This window comes from Grammomys surdaster, unplaced genomic scaffold (assembly GCF_004785775.1).
Source record: "Grammomys surdaster isolate TR1022 unplaced genomic scaffold, NIH_TR_1.0 312, whole genome shotgun sequence".
NCBI classification, from domain to species: domain Eukaryota; kingdom Metazoa; phylum Chordata; class Mammalia; order Rodentia; family Muridae; genus Grammomys; species Grammomys surdaster.
In genome coordinates, this window is record NW_021604731.1 from 196201 (window position 1) to 218982 (window position 22782).

The window sequence follows — 22782 nt, forward strand, 5'->3', positions numbered from 1 at the left end:
CCCCCCCCCCCTCCAAAACAGTGTTACTATTTTAACTCACTGGGATTTTAGGTTAGCAAACAGAGCATTGACTCAGAACAAATGAACATATAAACCGAAAAATCGTTTTGCTTCTCTGTTTGAACCCTAAATGTAAACAGAATTTTTTAACAAAAAAGCATGCATACATACATCTTTCAGTAGTGAACTTCTGCTCCAAGACAGTTATATACAGTTGTAGGGTCAGTTGCGGGGCAGAGCCTAGGAAAGCCTGTATCACTGATGCCCGACTGAATGCAGAGCGATGGGTAAACAGCTTGCCTTCTGCCTGGCCGACCTCTTTCTCGACCTCCTCTGAAAGACCATCTTTTGGTATCTGTCGTTTCTTAGTGATGCTCACATAAGGTTCTTCATTCTGGTTGGACTGACAGTAGATGCAAAAGACTTCACAACACCTAGAAACAAATCAATGAGTCACAGACATTAATGACTGGCAGAATTCTGTCCTTTCTCCCTATCATCCTGTTTTCACTCAGCCCGATTCTCTTGCCTGGCTACTATAAATCTCTCCAAATCATTCACTCTCAGGATCAGTAAGAAGGAGTTGCTTTCTCCAAGCCCTCCAGTAGACCAATAAGAACTGAGAATCAAGCAAAGGTGACACTGAAAGCTACCAAAGCTAAGAAAAGTAGAGAATGGGAAGTACTTCACACTCTAGAGATCCTCAAAAACACTTGGTTTTCTTCTGGAAACATCAACTGTGCAACTGTAGGCAAAGCACTTACCTGAACGTTTCCCCTCAATCATAAAATAGAGAAAATACCTTGTCGTCCTGCTGTGAAAGAGAACTAACAGGGTGTAATGCTGTTTGTGTGTAAATGTTCCACAGTTCCACATAAAACAAATGCCACAAATCCCCCTAGTTTAGTGTGTGTGTGTGTGTGTGTGTGTGTGTGTGTGTGTGTGTGTGTGTATGCAGGCTCAGCACTCTCTAGAGTCTGGAGACTAGAGGCTGGGCAGAATGGCTGTCAAGAGTTCAAGGCCAGCGTGGGCTATATGATAAGTTCCAGACGAGCTGCAGATGAGTCTAGGCTATAGTAAGGGGCTACAGGGGGGGATCAGGAACATGAATAAATTTGGATAAGTGTACAGCACAGAGTTGCTTGTCATTTAGAATTTCACTGGACGACCACAACATATTACCTATTTCTTAGCCCTAATAAGCCCATATAGGCCACAGCTAAATTCCACCTTGCCCAGGGTTTGGCAAATATCTTATTTAAGTAATTCCAAACCTGCTCTAGGGACAGATCCTTCACTAGTGACTAAAATTTTCCTCTCTAGATAATAGATACTGATGGAAAGAGAAAGTACTGATGCCTATGATTTACTCTGAAGCATACACAAATACATATATAGAGAGATACATAAATGGAGAGAGAGGAAGAGAGAGATTGAGATTGAGTCGATGCATGGAGAGATGGAAAGATATATGAAACAAAATGTTAATTGTAGAATTTAGTTTGTGGGTCCTGGAGTGTGTACGTCAGTAAGATTTTCTTCTGTGTGCTTGAAAACTTGCATAATGAAGTGCTGGAAAAACAGATTTTTCCCAAGAGCTAGAAGAATGCTCATGGCCTTGGGTTTCAACACTGAAAGACTTTTATGCCCTGAAACAGGCATTTTTATAACAATCTTACAATGCTGCTAAATTTTATGGCTTCATCAGCTTTATTGACTATTGTTAACTTTATATTATCATCTGCAGGTATCTATGACAACCTAAGTACATTTGTCATTTGAAATAGTAAAGCCCTTGATGTACAAAAAGAAATATAAGAACCTTTCTGGTGAGCACAAAGGACAGATTTCATAATTCTTACCTTTCTTCACTTGTTTCTTGGGAGGTGTGTGGTTTGTGAAAGAAGTAACAACCTTGTAACATATATGTAATCAAATATGTTTTCATATAGTACATCAAGACATGGCAGGGTAGCAGTCTACTTTATTCTGAAGAAAATGATAATACTTTTTAGTTCATGAATTCAAGCCCATCTCCTCCAAAATGTAAACCTTTAGCTGACCACTGAACACTCCTCAATACTGTTGGACCATTGAAAGAAGCAAAGTATAGAAGACAGAATAAAATGGCCATGGTATTTATTCTCAAAAAGGTGATCCTAGCAAATGTACTTTACTTAGAGAGTTTGAAGACTCTAAGTCCGTTCATTCAGAGGGGTTCACTCTCTAGATGGGGTAACGGGGCATAGACAGAATAAGTATAATACATAACGAAATCTTACAAAGAAATCTTACTACAAGAATTTAAACCAGCATCATCTGTAATAGCAAAAGAATGGGATTATTTTAGAAGTCCTCAAAATGTAATGGTAATTAAATATATCAAAGCACATCCACTCAAATACTATGTAGTTATCAAAACTGAGAACTGAGAAAAACACAAGACTTTTGGGCTTGTGAAATGGCTTGGTGGATCAAGGTATTTGCTGCTAACTAAACCTGAGCACTTGAGTTTAATACTTGAGTCTCTCTCACGTGGTGAAAAGAGAGGACTGACTCTCCCAAGCTGTCCTCTGACCTCCACACAAACACAAAGCCATGTGTACATGCACACAAACGCAATCAATCAATCAATCAATCAAAATTTTAAAAATTAAATTACTTGGCTTAATAATACAGTCTGCTTAGCATGTGTTAGGCCCTAGGTTCAATCCTCAACACACTTAACTAATTAAAATAAAAATGAATATACATTTATCATATTTTATAAAATAGTTTATCATATTTGATAAGGGGAGCAAATTATAAGAGAAAATTTACACATATAAATGTATACAAACTATACATACATACATACATATAAACAGTAGAATGATAGAACTGAATTCAACTGATTCAAAAGTGTCAATTGTTAAATAAAAACTGTATACCTTAGTTATTAAACAACTAGTATCTTGGTTAGACTTGATGGGGATAAATGTATTTTGAGAATTAGCAAACCCTTGAAATCCAACCTCATTTTCCCTGACAGTTTACAATCATAAACACACAAACACACACACACACACACACACACACACACACACACACACATATATATATATATATATATATATATATGCAAGTATATACAACAAAATCATTAAGAATTATTCTCTTTAAGCAGTTGAGTTAAAGGTTTTATTTTCTTCATTGTGCAAATATTTTATGTTTCTCTGTTATTATAACAAATATTCTTTACTTGTGCTATAAAAGTCAAACTTTTTAGAACTTTTAAGAGCAATATAAACAACTAAAATGGCAAAGCATGCTAAAAGCTGCTGAATTAAATGAATGAAGGAAATAAGGGTTTATAGAGTAATGTAATTCTATTGATGCCTGAGGTGACTATGTAAAACAGAGATCATTTATAGAATTTTTAAATGAAAGTTCAGAGATCAAGCATCCAAATGAAAAAAAAAAGGTTCCAGGAACAAAACAAAACAAAACAAAATTAATGGCACAGGTAGTCCTGAAGGTGGAGCTTCTCATAATCCACTGCTTTTCTTAAGTGATACATTTGTCTCTTTCTCCTCTTTAAGACAGTGTCTCTCTATGTAGTCCCTAGCTGGCCTAGACCTCAGTATGTAGACCAGGGTGGCTTTAAACTCACAGAGATCTGCATATCTTTTGAGTGCTGAGATTAAAGGTGTGTGCTACCACACCTTAACATAGCTTCATACTTTATATCTTATAAATCTGTGAACCGTCCCAAGACCTCTTCTTACTAGCACTTAAGAAAATTAAGAGAAAAACTACTACAGTTCTCTTGTTCTCTTGAAATTCTGCCAAGACTTATCCAGTTATTACAATTTTGTTGAGAGTTTGTTTTCATTGTTGATTCTCTGTAAGAGCTGCTTGACTAAAATCACCCAAGGTAAGGGCTACGCATGTAGCTCAGTGATAGAGGACCAGCATCTTTCAAAAAAATTAATCAAGGTAGTTCTTCAGTATCATGTACTTCTTGGCTCAGGAAGTTTTTGTATAATGTATATACAAGTAAGTAGTTTAGGTTCTACAGGCTTCTGTTCAACTCTGTCTCTGCATTGTTAAAAGGAGTAATCTATAAAGGAATGACTACAGTTGTGTTCCAATAAAGCTTTATTTACAGATAATTTGGCCAGAGGAACATAGTCTGTAGACCCCATGATGATCCCTGCTGAAAAAAATTAGTAATTTGACCCAACTTGTTTTTTACTTAGTTTCATTACCAAGCATAATATAACTCAATTGTCAACCATAACAGCAGTTTGTACCTTAGCTGAAACCAGGCATGTTGATGACAGCACGAAAAACTTGAGGTACCAAGGGCACTAATGAAAATACTTTTTCCAAATAAATACTATGGTTTCCAATCAGCCACCTTATGTTCATGTGAGACACATGCTCTGAGAAGCTGTACTAGAAAAGTATGCTGGTTAAATAGACAATATTGTGAAACCTTTGACAATCCACTTGCTTAACCTCCTGGACTATAGAAATAAGATCATGCCAGTTAGCTCACAGGGTTTTACTGTGGATGAAATTAAACAATGTGTGTACTTTATTTTACAAATGTGGACTGTTATTATTTTAAATTATTTTTAAAGTTCTTTACAGAGAAATGCTACTATGTATTACTTTGAAATATTCTATAACAATTTTAGACTGTTTAACCTACTTATTACATAGCTAGTTTTTTACCTCTCATTTTATTTGCTGAATTGTTCTAGTAATAAAAATGAGGGGATTTCTTGAAGTTGTCAGTCAATATTTATTCCTCTCAATTAATTTATGAAAAGTTAACATAACTGGAACAATAATAGGGGAATAGAGCATAAAAAATAATCTCCCCTCTGTTTTTCCAGAATATCTAGTATAACTTATAGCAAGAGTTTTCCTTCAAATTAGAAACAAAGGTAATTCAAGACACTATGCAAAGTTCGTATTTAAACCTAGGCTTATGTAGAAAAAAAACATAGAAACTATAGCTATACTTTTAAACATAAGACTAAAATCACAGTAAATAATGAAATAAGGAGTTCTACCTACGCCTTCCTGAAGGAAAGAAAGCGCAGAAGTGAGTTAAGAGTTTTAGCCCACAGTCATCAGTGGAAGGTACTGTAGGCCTCCATTTCCCAATACTGGGGATCTGACATAGAGCTTCAAGCATGTTTAGGCAAGCGTTATACGCAGTCAACTGTTGTCTATCACTTTAATTGGGTCATCACATTTTATGAACTCAAAAACAGCATCAACCTAAAAGTGGGAGTTTGGTTAACGGGAATAGAAGTAAACTGTCCCCCCCCCCGAACCTTAAAATATTACTAAAAACCATTGCTAAAGGATAAAAGTGAGAAGCATTGTGATTCTCTTGTTTCTGGGGACAATTTGATCTTTCTGAAGAGCTGATGATTTAAGAGTTCAAGTTAGAACCAGTCAGTAGGAAGAAACTCTACCAAGGTTCCTTGTGAATCCTGTACACCAAAAAAAACCAACATGTTTTTCCTTTTATTTGGAAGCTAAAGGTCTTGGAAATACATTTTTGTGTATGATAACTTCAAAGACCATGGGTCCAGTATTTTCTTGACATAAACCAACTGTATTAGAATGTGAGACTTCTTTCCTTAATGAAGTTTTTAAAAAATTACTGTGATAACTGAAGGATACTAAAGAGTTTATAATAAAGGAGAAAATTGTATTCATTCATTTTAAGAGAAAACGCTACACTCACAGTCTGCCACTTGGTAATACTGTCCTTAACATTTTAGTATATTTCCTATTTCCCTGCACCATGGTTTGTAGCTGCTGTGCTGTTTTTACATGTAATATTCTATTAACTTTGTCTTGAGCGACTCTTAATGTTAAGAGACACTTCTAATGACAGCAGGGATAGAGGATTCTTACTTACCTGGTTATTTTGGTTGTTTAATGTTGCCCACAAATGACCAAGCATTTAAAACTTTAAAGAGGGAAGTGCTGATAAGATGTACTGCACAGTCTACTTTCTTTTACGGTGCACAGGGAACACGATGAACCTAATTGCATTTTGAAAGAAAGCCTTGGGAACAGGTTCCAGATCCTCATTTGTATAAAATGGTGACAGAAACTGAGGGAGCCTGTAGCCAGTGGAGAAACCCAAGGCCCTAGGCCCAACCTCCAGCACCAAAATAATAAACATACAAACGAAGGTGTCTACTTCACGGCAAGGAGTCAATCAGCTAAGGCATGTAGGTATGAACCGAACCACTTAGCACAAGGAACTTTTGAGAATTCTCAGTTCCCCAAGTCACCCCACCCAAATTGACAGATGACATTAAATGATGAGTGCCTTGTCAAATCTCACTTACTGAGCAGGGACACTAGCAGGATCACAGGGCTCCACTAAGGACAAGGGTTCTCTACCAACTAATTAATTACAAGGCTTCGTAAGTAGCCCTCAGCCCTTTTTTCTGATTGTCCCCTGAGTGTCAGGACTTCTGCAGCAGTTTCTTCTCACTATTGCCAGCATGTTTCTTGTCCTTTCTAGGATTACCTGGCTCTTCAAGAATGGGCAACCTGTTTACCAAGTTTGCCATAACTGTTGAACAGCAAGTCAGTACAGTAAGCTAGAAAGGTTGTGTTTAAAATGGCATGCAAAGTTTGAGTATTGTGAATTTTTTTTAAAATCCGAACATAAAGTTTTACTTTTGCTTTTCCTACAAGATAAAAAAATATGAAACCAATACATTTAAACTCCCTTTGTGTTCTGAGATTAAGGTCAAGTCTGTTTCATCAGTGTGCATTTCTCCTTGCTTTGTGTTTATGAAGATTAATTCCCAGGGCTAAGGTTGTAGCTTGGTAATGGAGTATTTACCTAGCGTGTAGCAGGACCTGGATTCCATCCACAGCACCACAAACAGCAATAACAACAAAAATAATGTTTTTTTCCAGAAATGGCATTAACAGTTTTTCTTACAAAGCATGTTCCAGTCTTCAAGACACCTTGTGTACCAGATTTCATGACTATGTTTAAAAGCGGGCACAATCAGAAGACAGCTCTGGTATGTGTCTTCACTCTAGACAACTTTCGTCACACCAAGAGAAAAGTGGACTACATGGACTTCTAGACTTCAGTAGATGAACTAAGTAAATTTTCACAAAACACTTAGAATAGTGTCTCGTACGGTTAAGTGCCACATGCTTAATAAACTAAATTAAACGACCCACAAGGGCTCTGACTTGAATGGCGCTTAGAGCAACTTCCAAACGTCTGTACCAGGACCACCCAAGCCAATCCTACGGAAGTCCACTTGACCACAGAGAAAGTTACATATTTTCAGGAAACAAAAAAAAAAAAGGCAAAAACTGCTACTCTCTTGGGTCAAACTTAAGTAAACAGTGGCAACTGTATATGATGGCTTCCGAAATCCGGAGCATCTCAGTTTTAGTGACAAGCTAGGATCTAGTCTCATTTCCAAGATTAGAATGGTGAGGCTTGGGAAGGCAGGGCGGGTTAGCCCTGGTTCGAGCCACCTTGTCTGTCCCTTTCAAGCAAGGCCCCTCCTTCAGCTGAGGAGAGGTGGGGACAGCCAGGGCACAGGGGCTTAACGGTCGCCTGTGGGTTCGGCACTCACCTGTACAGGGGCCCAAGCTGGAGCAGGTGCATGAGCAGCGACAGTGGGCGATCGCGGCTGAGGTCGCGATGGACGAAGAGGAGCGTGAACTGCACCAGGGCGCAGGGCATCAAGGAGAAGAGCAGCGTCAGCGCCTGCCACATGCGGTCCCCTCCGGAGCGGTAGGTGCTGCTCAGGTAGAGCGCCGCCGCCGTCTCCGCCACGAACAGGAACACGGACGCTAACACCGAGGCCGGGAATTTCATCTCCGCGCCTCAGACTCGCCCCGCCGGCGGCGAGCGGGTGGTGGCGGCGGCGGCGGAGGCGGCGGAGGCGGCGGTGGCGGTTCCCCGAGCGGCTCGCGCGCAGCACAGCCCGCTGAGGGCACGCGGGCCCCGGAGCGCGCTGCAGCCCGGCCTGGGGGCAACCGCCACAGGGGGCGGGGCGGGGCGGGCAGCGTGGCCCCGCTCGGACACGCCCACGCGCACCGTGCGCAGCCGCCGGCGCGCGCCACACCGCTCGCGGCCCGCTCTTCAGAGACTGTTCCGGGCGGGCCGCGAACCCGCAGCTTCACAGTCCCGGCCGCCCGCCCCGCTGGTGCAAAGGCCCCTAGGAAGCCGTCAACCGAGCTGGCTCCCCTGCAGCCTCTGGGTCCTAGAGTCCGTTTGTTCCGGGCCGTGTTGAGAGCCCGGTGACAGTCAATTCAATAAACAGCAACCAGTAGAAACCAGAATTGGGGGCGGGGGAGTCTGAGCTCCAGCTCCACGGAGGGTTTACTGGCGGAAGAAAAGCCTGATGAAAAAGTTCAGCTTGTCATGCCGTTCCAAAATAGCCAGAGCCACTGAGATGCTTTTCAAAGAGCAAATGTCTTGTCATGCACTCGACATACTGGGAACTATGGTTAACCTTTCACTGAAACTTCTTGAACACGTCCTTTGTCTTTCTAGTCCAGACTGGGTAGGAGCATCAAAGGAGTTGTGGGGAGCTAAAGTTTTCTCTCCCAGATAAAACTACTTATAGACTATATTGCTGTACTACTGTGACTAACTCCAGACAGGTCAAAGACCGGAGCCTAATAAGGAAACAGTTTTCTAGCCCAATGCATACCTCTGTTGGTATGCCAACCCTCTGACTAACACAATTCTTTCACCCACTGTTTATTTAAAAGGTTTTAATACAATATATTCTGAATATATTCTTTCCCCTATCCCACTCCTCCCAGATCCTTCTCACCTTCCTACCCACCAAACTTCATGCTCTGTCTCAAAAAAACAACAAACACCTATAAAGGCAAACGGTAAGACAAAAAATGTCAAAGCCAACAAAACGAAACAAAAAGTGCAGACAAATCAATCAGAGTCCGTTTTGAGTTGGCACACTATTCCTGACTGATAAACTCACTGGCACTCAATTGGAATAATAATAGTAACAACAACAAACAAACAAACAAACAGAATTCTCCCTTCCAAGCATGTCTCAATCACAAATGCCTTCTTCATTAGGAGTTTGACTTTGTGTTCACTTCCCTAACTCACTGCTGGGATTTTGTCTAGTTTTGATCTATGCGGGTCCTGTGTACATGTACTAAACACTTGACAAACTTCTGGACATCAAGATGGACTCACCCCTGACCCTGCCCCCACCCCCACCCCACCCCAACACATACACACACTCACACCCTCTAAGGTCATTTTCCATGAAGAAATTGGATGATTTTAAATTTCAGGCATCTTGGGCTTTTTTCTACTTTGCAAAGTGATAGAAATACAAATAAAATGTGAAGATTCCTAAGATAGCAAGACAAGAGTAACCCTAAAGGAAGAGGCCGAGTTGGGCTGTTTTCCTTGGTTGGTAGAGTGACATCAGGAAATCTATTTATAAGGGTTGAGGGGAGAATTCAGCCAAGGCCTGAGAAGTACCAGGCCCTTTCTCCAAAAGGATTACGAAGGCCTATTTATAGAGCCCAGCAGGCTACCATGTCCTGGATGCAGATACACACAGTAACAAACAGAACAGATAGCAGCACTCCACGGAGGATTTGTGTAATATTTTATTTGATACCGTACTTAGCTTTAAAGGAAAATTAACAGTGGAGCTAAGAATTATTAATTAGAACACAGAAATTATTTAGCATCTAACTTTAAGGCAAAGGATTATCACAGGTTTTACATTATTAAGTGGACCGACTGTGTAGAGCAGGCAGGCAGTAAGCCAGAGACATCACTTGCAACACAATAAAGTCCACTTTATGGCAGATTATTTTCTACAGTACAAAACTACTACAGAAAACACACTGGAAAGATCACAGGGTTTGGGGATGTGGTAACAGCAGGGAAAAAATAATAAGGTGCATCGCTAAGTTTCCGAGTCTGTTTTGCTTCTGAAGAGATTTCATTACACCATGCAGTGGATTGTGAGCAACCCTCTCTGTGAAGCTGAAGCAAATTCAACTGACAACTGTCCTTCCTGCCCTTGGAACAACAGATAGCAGAAGCTACACTCTGCTGAGCATTTATAAGTTGATCTTTTCTGGTAATGGTCTGCACATCAACCTATCACAAAGACCATGTCTTTCTGAATTGTCACTTGCCGTTTTATCTTTGAGAAAAACATATACAATCATAGCTTAGTTTCCCTGCCCAACACTTAAGTAGATTTTCATTTAAAAAATCAATGTCATTTTTTTGCAATATACTTCCTCACTAGGACCAAAACACCCAGTATTTTTTTCTAAAAAATGTGCATATATAATAATAGACTGACAGGAAGTGATGTTTGGGTATAACCATATGTAATATGCCAGAATGCTTGAGAATTTGGTTTTATTATAAAATATCATAGTAGGACATGTTGTAATATAGTAAAATGCTTAGCAAAATATTTTTCACTAAATTTAGAAGTAACTGCTACTGATATATCTTTCAAACACTTCAATGTACCCTAAAGAAACACAATAATTAGCAAGAAGTTAAAGAACTTGATTTTGGCAAAAAAAAAAAAAGGCATTTTTACAATGCCTCTCAACTGGTGTGCGAGTATCTCAAAATTCTTGTTAGCTCCAACAGATAACGTGTTGAATTTGATGTTAGTAAAAATTAAAAGGACTTTAAAAGTACTCATAACTAATTCCTCTTTAGTTTATTTTTTAATAATTTTTGTTTTACTTGTAATTATGTGGAGAAATACAGCAAAGAGCTCAACTTTATTACCAATGCTCATTTCTTGAGCAGTCTTCAAAATTCAAGCGTTCATTAAACTCTGGTGCTTGGTTACTCTTAGGGATAATTGTGACACTTTACTATATAATGCTGCTCCAAAAGATTATGGAATTGCACTGGTTTGCTGCTTATGACACACATCATTAGGAAGATGAGCTTTTTAACTCAATCATGATACAATCTTATTTTTATAAGTAGTGTTAAAAGTGCAGAAATGAAAACCCTTTTGGTGAAGTAGATTCTATTCACTCCAGTATATAATGCTTGACCATTCCCCACTTATATATGGCTTTTCAACATGTTTCACTGAAGTCTACAAAATCCATTTTAAAAATTCTGTTTAGTTCCACTACATCCAAGAAATGAAAATTCAGACCTGTCTTCTGAGAGCTCTCCAAGAAGTTTCCAGTTGGAGATGCTCTTACGTTATTCGAGACTAAATTGTCTTTTACCAGATTCTGAGACCACACTATTGCACTAAGAGTACTCCGTTCTTACTTATGAAACACCTATATAATACAAATTATATTGAATTTTCAAGAGCAAAAGGAGTCTACTGCTGCTACAGTCTTCAGAAGACACCCCTATTAAAATACTAAAGTCCTAGGAGACGGAGACAAGACTGATTATTTGAATCAATCTGCTTCTATAAATATATAAATATTACTACATTCAACTTGGACCAAATTCAGTGGCACAATTTATTTTACTCATAATTGCCACTTATACACAGATATTAAAACATCAGGGGATGGTATCAGACATCCCAGTAAAATGTGTTGTAATAGGGACATTTGCAAAGACAGTAGACACATATAGAATTTGTGTCTTCTTTTAACTGATTGCTAAGTCACAACTACTTGACACACAATGCAAGGTTATACATTGAGGAATATATAACACACAAAAATATGAAGAAAAATTCAGCAGAACTGCACTATTCTATATGTAGGAATTCTGTTTACACATAAACACACTCAGGTGTTTCTCCCCATCTCTGTTCTTTTGTAATACTCGACATTTCTGAAAGCATGAGAAGAGGGAGGGTACTGGGGTCCTTTTGAAGGATCTATGTCTATATGCCAGACCCTAAAGTCCCAATTCATTAATACTTTCAAGTTACAAAGTAAGGCGGGGGAGGGATATTGCACTTCCAATCAAGAACTTACGACCACGGCAAAGTCCATGGAGGAACTGCTTCAGTTTTTGTCTTTTCTGGCACTAAAAACAATATGACCAACCCCTTTTATGGAGTGGATGCAAGATACACACAGCCACTACCTTATTCTCACTGCACAGGCATTCTTGTGGCAGCTTGTCTTGAACTTGCGATCTGACTACAGAATAGTCCCAAGTCTTACAGCTACTGACCTTGAGGTCATTTGTTTAAAAAAAAGAGCTTCTAGACCACAGCAGCCATCCTTCTGGGGTAAATTCAGAAATTTCTGAGGTGCAAACACCATAGTCAGAGTTGGTTGTAGAATATAAAATGTATATACTTGAAATTTACCCATCTAGTGAGCTGGACCTTAAGCACTGCATAGACATATGACATGTGGTTGTTTTTAATATTAACTGAGCTTAATTTTCTATGCACATAGTAGGAACTCAAAATATAGAAGCCTTTTTAAATAATAAAGAGCCTTTATGTTACAAATAACCCTATGGCAACCCTGTGATATATACAAGGCACCTACAGTGTCCCCAAGAAAGCTACAGAACAAGGCTTTGGAATGTCTAACATGGTTCTCTGGGTGTTTCTGTTTCCTTCTAATTGTGTCCTTTCCCTTCCCTCTCCTCTCCTCCCCTCCTCTCCCCTCCTCTCCCCTCCTCTCCCCTCCTCTCCCCTCCCCTCCTTTTCTCTTGTTTCTGATGGTAGGCCTAGAGCCTAGGGCTGCATGCATGCTAGGTAGGTCTCCTATTACTGAATTACACCCTCAACCTGTGTAAATTTCTTAGCCTAGTTATTAATCCCCAACTCATATTTTTTGCACCAAAATTACTGAGATATACTCTCTACAGAAACCAAAACAATCTGCATAACGCTTTGATTAAAATCTCAATGAAAGCTAAAGAAGTAAGTTGCCAGGGGAAGAGATGGGATTCGTTACACACCAAGTAAATTGTTCTATCTGTGTAATGAATTATCATACATGAAAACTATTATCTTAACAACATAGTCAATTGCCTGGAAGGGAAAAATGTGGGACATTCGCATTGTTAAACTTCTATTCTCTTCAAATATCAGGTTACAAGTTGAAAAGAAGTACAACAGCCATGAGATTAGGTAAAATACATATAGATAATGTGTAGAGGCAAAAGTATGTGACTGTGTTCATGCCATGAAACCACGATGTTATACAAAATTTATTGCTATTGGAGTATAATGCGGTCTCCCTCCTTGTTGTTAAGACTCTTTTACCCTCTAACATGTCCACTCAGCATTCCCTTTCCTTTCCTCCAGAGTTAATAGTATTAAAGCTTGGATAGTGATGGAAATGCAGTTGTAAGAGATGGGAGGGTGGCTCAGCAGTTAAGAGCATGGTTCTCCATCTTGCTGGAGACCCAAGTTGGATTTCTATTCCCAGAATTCACATCAAGTGGCCCGGAGCTGCCTATAACAGCCCCAGGTAGATATAACAGCTCTAACATCAACAGGCACCAGCACTCTCACACATGTATCTACATGCATACATGGAATCAGAAATAATAAAAATAAATAGATCTTTTAAAAATGCCTCAATGGCCTTCAATAGGGAGCAAGCTTTAATATTAAGAATGTTGCCAAATGACATGACGTACTTTCCTATTGAAAATGTTAAGTGTCTTTCCTCCCTCTCTTGGGAGAATAAGACAGAAGAGGACCTTTCCAAATCAACAGTGCTTTTCTTTCAGGAGAATAAAGTTTCAATGATAGGTTTAACAGTCAAAAAAAAGGGGGGTGTATTTTTGTTTCAAATTTACTGAGGTGGTGCTTACAGAATGACCACATCCAAAAATGACCATTTTTTAGATATGATATACAAAGAGTGACCTTTTCAGTGATCAGCACAAAGCTATAATCACTCTATCACAACTTCAAAAGATAGGTCCAGTTGTTTCTAAAGCTCCTAGAAATCTAACAGATACAACACATCTATGTATCCTATACCCTAATTTTTGATGGTTATTATCTGTAGTCTATGGAGCCCATGCAAAATGCATTTAAAATGAGACGATGAAGCAGATGTCACTGTCCTTTCAGAAAGGAGGCCATTGTGTAGATAAGATCTTCCTTAAGGCTTTCCAAAAGGTGCTTGCCGTCCTCAAGAAGGAACTTCTGGAGTCTAATTAAGTTTTACCCCAAACACTCTTCTCACAGAAAAGCAATTGAAGCCAGTTTCATATGTTGAAATCTGAGGGTATGAAAATGGAACAGTAAGCCAAACAAGATACATACTTTACAAAAATTATTTTGTCCCAGCTCGTGTTGATGATTGTAAACATACAAAGAGCCATAAAATATAAAAAGACAGTTCTCCTTTTTTTGGTAAGATTCTTTGAGAATCTTATGAATACAAGAGGTCTTCTTTTCCAAAATAGGATCACACATACACCATGCATCCAAACCCACATGAATCCATTGGTTCATACAGCTCCACAAGCCAGCACACACACAAATGGTTCCAGGCAGCAGAGTATTATCTAATTCCCCAAAAAAGTCTAACTATAGTTCAAATAGTGCTTCAGTTTATATGGGGATAGATGTAGCATATACACACATGTACTTATGTATAGAAACATATCCAAATATCTAATGACTACAAATAATGACATTGTATATGGCACAACTGTCTTCTTAATATGATTCTGAACTTCAGTGGTTAAATATCAGGACTGCGGAAATCTCATGTTCTGCATATTGACAGTTGTTCCTATTAGTGGTCAGCAATCCACTATGGACTTGTGACATTTTTATAACTTGTGTTTGTAGCAGAAGTAAACTAGATGTGATAACTAGAATCAACCAGCATGATAGCCAATCTCTAGCGTTTCCTGTGTTTTGCAAGGTGAGGTGACAACCCAGGGAGTTCATTCCACTCTTAATCTAACAGGAGGAAATGGAGCAACATTCTTTCTAGAAGCACTTCAAGTTTTCTCACCCCTTGTCTTTCACAGAATTCTATGAAATACAGAAATGACTTACCTTTGTGGTAAGTTACCCTGATGTTTGAGATGATTGATTTTCACCGAGAGCATATTTTACAATCTAATAGCTTCATACACATTACAAAGATAAAGGCATTTGAAAAATTACTAGCATACACAACATATGGGTCACACTTTCAGTTGAGACAAACACATAATAGTGACACTTATTTACTAGATATAAATTTTCCTGTCTTCTTTTTTTTAAATTGTTTTGTTTTCTTTGTTTGCTTGCTAGGCATGGACCAGGGGCCTGTGCACATTAAACAAGCTACACTCTAAGCTAGTAAATTTAGACCCTGTCACTAAGCTACACTCCTTCCTGCCCTGAATCTTACTATTCTGAGCTCTAGGAAAGAAAAAGGAACTAGGAAAAGAGATATCCTAAGGCCTAAGGCAGCATCAAATTTCAGTGTTCAAAATAAGTTATGATATGATGTTTTTTTTAAATGCCCAGAATAGTGGTTAAAAAAAATAAGATAAAATAAAAACCCGGCAGACGTATCCACATATCTCCACTCAGAAAAACATGAATTTCAGTAAGTAAAGGCCTAGGACAACCAATGGTTTCTTTGCATGTCCTTCATCCTTACACTTGATCCCTGCTAACAGTTTTTAACAGGGCAAAAATCTTTTAGATTCTGGTTGTCTTTACTTCTGAATTTAGGGGTATTGTGTATACACAGATGGTCGTATTTACTGTTCAGTTTTGAAAGCGTTGGCATTTTACCCCCATCATCTCCAGTTCACTTTTGCCTTTTGTGTCACGAACTGAAAAACATTAAATGTTTTTCCCCTTTTCTCTTTGATCTTGGGTTGGACATCTCTCCCCTGAAACGTTAAATCAATGGGTTTTAGATGAGTTGCGGGGGCGTCTTGGTTTGGCAGGCTCCCTCTGCAGTCTGGTGTCACGCTGTCCTCATCAGACATGTCTCCTCCATCTGGCAGCAATGGGAAGGTTCGTGGTCATGAGACCATTGGATGTGGATTATCAGGAAAACTGCCTAGAGGAGGCTCCGGAAATCTCAGGGGACTTCCACCGACTGCAAGGAGAGACAGACCTTTTAAACAAAGACACTGAAGAGAGGAAACTCAGCCTGATTGGGCTGTAGCAAATCAATGAGAAAGCAAACAGTCCCGGAGAAGCCTTCATACAAACTGTATATGCTCTCAAGGACCCGGGAACCAGCTTTGAATTCTTCAGTGAATAAGAACTGAGCAAACCTGAGAAGAAGAAGAAAAAAAAATGTGAACAGTTTTAAAACAAATGTGTCCATATGACCAGCCACAGAAGGCTGTCCTTCTTTTGTGAAGTTAAAAGTTTTAGTGTCGTTTTCTTATCAGAATTATATAATTAATTTAAGAAAACTCCATTATCTGGAGAAAAGAAAAGGTTATATAAGTGCTTATCTTTTGCAACAGGTTTTGTTGGCAAACAAATCCAACTATTTTTAGAAGTTGCAAATCAAAGCACATTGGTATTTTCTACGATTCTATTCCTTCCACGGTCCAATATTTAAAAATATAAAAAGTCAGCATAAATCATTCTACTTTTATTTATCTTGAACTGAAGCAAACTGATACAGCACTGATCTTTAAAACTAAATCTAAATATACTGTCTTTCTGGAGACATATTGTTTCTGAACTAGGTTTGTTCATTTATATGTGACAGACAGCAGAGGCTGATAATAAATATGCAGCATTTTACACAATCTGTTTTGGGCAATAAAGGACTAAGATGAATGGGTGAACGCAAGCAACTTTTCATAATGATGACGACAAATAGCAAAGTCAAGTGTGTGGCATTATTGTTAAGACAATACTTTTAAAAGCCTGACCTCTAACCTCTACACACTTGAAGGAAACCATTGTATAGCCTTTCAAGTGCTCTCACTTGGGTCATTGTTCTGTACTGGTTTTATTCCTTTTATTTTTTCAAACATAATCACCAATTCTGACACTGGTGTCTACCAGAGAGTTGGTACTGTCATAAATTTAAGATTACTGTTGCCACACAGGGGTCCTATAAAGAGTAATTACTTATTTAATCTTTTGTGGGGCACTTGGAATTATTGCAGGCAGGTTAAATACACAGGGAGGAAATAAACTGCAATCCCATTTGTTACTGATGTCTATCATCAGCTTTTATTGAATGTATAACCATTTAAATAAGATTGTACACTCTTAAACAGCCCCCAAATAAGGTATTTTAAGAATCAATTCAGTATATGTATCATTATGTGATAAATAGGAATTGTGAAATGACTGGTGGGGGTACCCTGCATCTTTTGAATGTGATGACTTATTTGGCAGTCTGGATATATCAGAATTGTCCTCAAATGTATAAAATGTAATTTGTAGAATTCTAAAAGAACTCAACTATAGTAAAGCACAGTTCGTGAATTTGTTGTTGTTGTTGTTGTTTGATTGATTGATTGATTTTTGTCTTTTTTAGATGCTGGGGATTAAAGCCAGGACTTTGAGCATGCTCTATTGTTGAGCTACAAGCCCAGCACCAGTTAAAAAAAAATTGTAACCAAGCCAAACGTGTGGTATAGTTACATGCATCCTTTATTAGCACAATAAATAGCACTATCTAGCAATGGCTTCATAAGTACTGGTGGCATTTTTAAGTACTGAAGGATATAAAGTATATTTTGCACAACCTGCACCAAAAGTAGTTGAATGTGAGAATACTTCTACCAACTGCAGAGGTATAGCTGTTGATAAACTTCCATGAATTTAAAGATTATAACACTAAATGACTATAATCCAGTTTGAACATACTCACAAACCCCAGACATAAAACCCCTTAAGGATAAAGAGCTTTGAGTTGAGATATTTGATTTTATGTTATATGATATATAATGGGCTTTCACAAACGAGTAAGCATTAGTCAAACAAAAACTAAATTTTTACTTAATGTGTAAATGTTTCTTGACAAAATATCTGTAAAACAAAACCAGTCCGTCACACTGTAAAAGAAAGCATCGCTAAAACCGTGGTTTCCTGCACTTTTTACCTACTAATGATACAATGAACATTTTCTGTGCTTTTAAAAATAATTTCTAAGCACTGCATAGCAGTTCGTTTTTGAAAAATGTTGTTAATAGTAACGTGAAAACTATTGTTTCAAAATTGTGCCCAATGTTCTCCAAATGAAATTAATCAAATAATTTTCTAAACAATTCTCAGTCAAGATAGAAGCCTGAATAGTAATTATGGAGCCAAAAAGAATGGACAATACTGGCCACAGTACATATAAAAATATAGTAGTTCTAGCTTTAAAAACATGAGCAAGAAAAAGTCATCATTTATAAATTATTACTAACTGATGATGAGAGGCTATCTACTTACACAGTTTAAGCTCTAGACAATAACACAAAAGAAGGAAGGAAGCCAGCTAGCCATGGAGAATGGGCACATTGTAGGGCAGTACAGGGGTAGCAAATTAGAAAAATGTATAATGATACATGTGCATGAATATGTCATAATGAAAAACATTACTTCATATGCTAACTTTAAAATCATCTAAAAGTTGCAATAGAAAAAGAATATTGGGAAATCAGGGCTGAAATTAATGAAGCAGGAAGCAAAAGGGAAAACTAAATAAAACTAATGAACAAAACCAAGAACCTTTTCCTTGAAAGGACAAACAAAAAAAAAGCGAAAAATGTTAGTGTCTCTTGACAACTACAAGGAGCACTGGGAAGACCATCACATGTATGAGAAACCACAGACATCACAGCAATGTGCTACTGGAGCACTACGCCAAATGTATCAACAACTGAAAAACCCTTCTTACCCTGGATGACCACCAGTCATCTAAAGTAACCTACATGTTAGGCTGAGCCACTGGGTGAGTTTGTGGGCCACTAACAGATAAAGAAATCAAAACACAAGAAACTAGTTGGTTTTATGGAAATAGAATTGCTAGAAAAAATAGAAATAAAAGCTTCCCCAATTTTTTTTCCTATGGCCATAATTTTCAAACTGCATGCTAAAAGAGCAATCTATGATGACCAAATAATGTTTCTTCTGGAGAGGCATATAGGTTTTTGTCAAACATTGCTCTTCCTAGAACGGAAAGTCTCTCCAATTTGTATCATATTTAATTTTGAAGTATAATGATATGTAAAGTTCACTACTCAGAGCAATAAAGTTCAATGCCAAAACAACACTGAAATATTACCTCCATTTTATAATCTTCTACCTGTGAATGAGAAGTTGACATTTTATAGGGAGCTCGAGAATTCAAAACGTCATAATTATAGCTCTGGACACTCCGGTTGGCATGCCAGGTAACAGAGAGGTTCACTGAATCTTCTCAAATAGATGTTTTAGGGCATAAGGACCTCTGATAAAGCTTGTCCAAGGGATGAACCCATTTTCCTAGATTATGCCCTAATGACTCTCTTTTGATTCCTTTGGAAAACAACACATCAGATTTCAACGAATGTTAGAGAGCTGTGTCATTTGTGTACTAGCAAGCACTGTACCACTGAGCCATATTGCCACCTGTCAATTTTACTGTTTGGAGACAGGGTCTCAACTAGTTGCCCAAATTGGCCTTGTCTTCCCTTTTGTAGCACAGGAAGGTTTTGAGTTTATGATCCTCCCACATAAGCCTCTTAAGTGGCTACAATTACGGGTCTGCATCATTACCCAAAGCAAATAGAAGGCTCACACGTGCTAGCCAGTATAGTCCCTTCAGAACACATAGGCAAATATTAAAGATATTTTATATTTTATTTTTTAGCACTGATCACTGGCTACATTATGACTAGAAGACCTTTCTGGGTCATTTAAACATTTGAAGTGTTAGGAAATATATGGACAAAGGGAACATTATAGGTAGAAGGGCCTAGGAGCTAAATGTAGCCATGCTATAGAGAATAAGGAGACAGATGTAGGAATGGAAAATTGTAAATGGAGAGGACCAAAACGTAAAAGGGCTTGTGGTCTACCGTATGTGGCATACTAAAGGAATCACAAGAACTTCAACATGGTGGAGACAGCAATGAGAAAGAGCATAGGAGATGAAATCAAAGGCAAATGGAGCCTAGGTCCTGGAGGACTTCTAAATCAAAGGCAGACTTTGGCCTTTAACTTCAGTCACAGTGGAGATGTAATGGATTGCCTTAAGCATGGGAGGACTGTTATAACATGATAGACATTATCAAAAGTAAATATAGAAGATCATGGTGAAATGGAAGGTTCCTAGTGTAATCAGCATGAAAGCTATGATGTTTTCCGTCCCTCTTATTAGTAAAGCTTCTTATGGGGATGCACTGTTACAGGGAACTCGGATAAACAGAAAACCAGAAAGAGCATGACTGCCTGTCAGTAAGGAAGTTACAGTCATAATTAGTTGCACATAATGTGCATGTATATTTAGAAAACCCAATGGACTTTATTTAAGAACCGGTAGGACAAGAATGGAATCAGCAATTTCTACGAAGTCTATGATGACAGTATTTATGAAAACTTAGATACTTACAAGTTACAATGCAGAGTTACATGAAAAATAGAAACCTGATAAACTGTACTAACATACATGGTTTTTAAAAATTTTTAATAAACACCAGTAATAAATAGCCTGAAATATGAAGCTTTAAGAAAAATTTCATTTATAATAAACTTGGAAATAAAACAAAAATTTTTAATGCTAACAAAAATTATAAAGATACTTTTTATAAAATCAAGAATCAGTCAGGTGACATTTTAAAAATGTGAATAAATGGAAAGTTATACCATGATCTTGAATGGGAAACCTTGCTATTTTAATAATTCTCATGAAAATAACCTGTATTGCAGTAAAATTCCAGCCAAATCTCATAGGACTGTTTTTTAAAGCTGACAAATGGGTCTTAAAGTTTAAAATGAAAAATAAAATGAGGGAAACTAGTTGGGAAAAATTAGAAGTAAACAATGAAGTATAGAAGCAGCAAAATGGCACATGAATAATACCTAATGCTTTCATATGATACAAAAGGTTAAGAACAGTGGGGAGAAATGGTGAAGAAAGGGGCTGGAGAGATGGCTCTGCCGCTAAGAGCACTGGCTGCTCTTCCAGAGAGCTAGGGTTTCATTCCCAGCACCTAGATGGTAGCTCACAACTGTCTGTAATCCCAATCCTAGGAAATCTGGTTTGCTTTTCTGTCCTCCACAGACATCAGGATTACACGTGATGCACAGACATACACACAGGCAAAACAGCACCACAAATAAAGTAGAATAAAGGACTGTAAGTTACAAAAAGAAATAGCAGTAAAGGAAAATATTTCCAGCACATTTTGAAGACGAGTTATAATCATTAATAAAACCACCTCAATAGGAAGAAAGGGGAGGAGAAGAGGGGAAAAGATAAAGGTAGGTTCATCTTAGACCAAGAAACACTGATAAATGTGAAGATTTCAATTCTAAAATTTTAGGTCAGTGATCAAGTACTCAGTAATAGACTGATTGCCCAGCTAGCATGCATGAATGAGACTCTGGTCCTACTCCCATTACTGGAAATATAAAACTGTATATGGTAATTTAAAAATATTTCTTATATAAATGCTTCTATCACTATAATGTACATATATTGTATATTTTGATTATATTATATGTATATGATATTTGAGGCAATTTTGCCTATATTAGTAAATACTGAACACATATCAAGTTTCTATTATTTAGAAGTTGAATTAATTATGGTACAACTTCATTGAATAATTATTTAGCTGCTTAAAACAATGAAATAAATCCATGCAGACTAAAATTACTCATTTAAAATTGTAAGTTAAAATAGTACATAGAATACCTAAATATATGTATAATAGTCACAGGGGCCTATTGAAAATAGAGAGCTGGGTATGATTTAATGATAAAGTATGTCTTTAGCATGTGTGAAGCCTTGGGTTTAATTCCTAGAACCAAAATTTAAACACACACAGACACATTGAGTGTCTATGCAGATATATGCCGATACATACATGTATGAATATATATACATATATACATATATATACATATATACATATATATATGCATAGACTAAACGTAGGAATGATAAAGCTCAAATTTATAGTTATAACAACAGTTAACCCTTACATAAATTTACTATATTCCAGGCATTACTTAAAATGATTTCCTTGTATTTGCAAGTCCCTTTTTATAATAAAGCTTATAAAATTAAAAACCAATTTTCATGTTTTAACGTATTTAAACCAGCCAATAGCCCTGAGAAATGAACATTATTTCTGATATGCTACAAATGAGGAAGTTACATGACTAATTATGGTCACATGGCCAATATGATTCTGAACATATCCCTTTAAAGGAAATTCTCACAACCATGGTGGAGGACTATTCTTTGGGCTTTACCAAGTGACAACTCAGATACAAGGGAATCAAATCAGATGGGTGGAAGATAGTGAGAAGCCTCCTAGTTTAAAAGACGTAAGTGCCACACAGAAAACTCCAGACCTCTTGTGACAATATGGACAGCTTCCAAGTGTCCTCAAAGGGAATACTGATTTCATGCTGCTCAGTTGTCTAGCAGTTTATTTATAGTCCATTCATAGTTTTTCTGCACAGTGTATATAGTGAATCAGTATGGGGTAACTTCTATTCAAAACAACGCTGCCTGTTCTATGTCTGATTTTCCGTCTTTATCAGGGCTTCATGGAATAAACTACAGAGATTCATTTAGCATTATTAATCCAAATTAGAAGCTATATATATATATATATATATATATATATATATATATATA

At 37.6% G+C, this 22782-nt stretch overlaps 2 protein-coding genes across 2 annotated transcripts in view; both read right to left on the reverse strand.

Moving 5' to 3' along the window:
- Positions 1-7879, reverse strand: part of Xk (X-linked Kx blood group) — a 31554-nt gene extending 23675 nt beyond the window's left edge. The window contains exons 1-2 of the mRNA XM_028777607.1: positions 7635-7879; positions 172-434 (exon numbers count right to left, since the gene is read on the reverse strand). Of these exons, the coding sequence (XP_028633440.1) occupies positions 172-434; positions 7635-7879 (508 nt within the window). The remainder of the gene's footprint in view (positions 1-171; positions 435-7634) is intronic.
- Positions 7880-16083: 8204 nt separating this feature from the next.
- Positions 16084-22782, reverse strand: part of Lancl3 (LanC like 3) — a 103119-nt gene continuing 96420 nt past the window's right edge. Inside the window, exon 5 of the mRNA XM_028777612.1 lies at positions 16084-16243. Within this exon, the coding sequence (XP_028633445.1) occupies positions 16084-16243 (160 nt within the window). The remainder of the gene's footprint in view (positions 16244-22782) is intronic.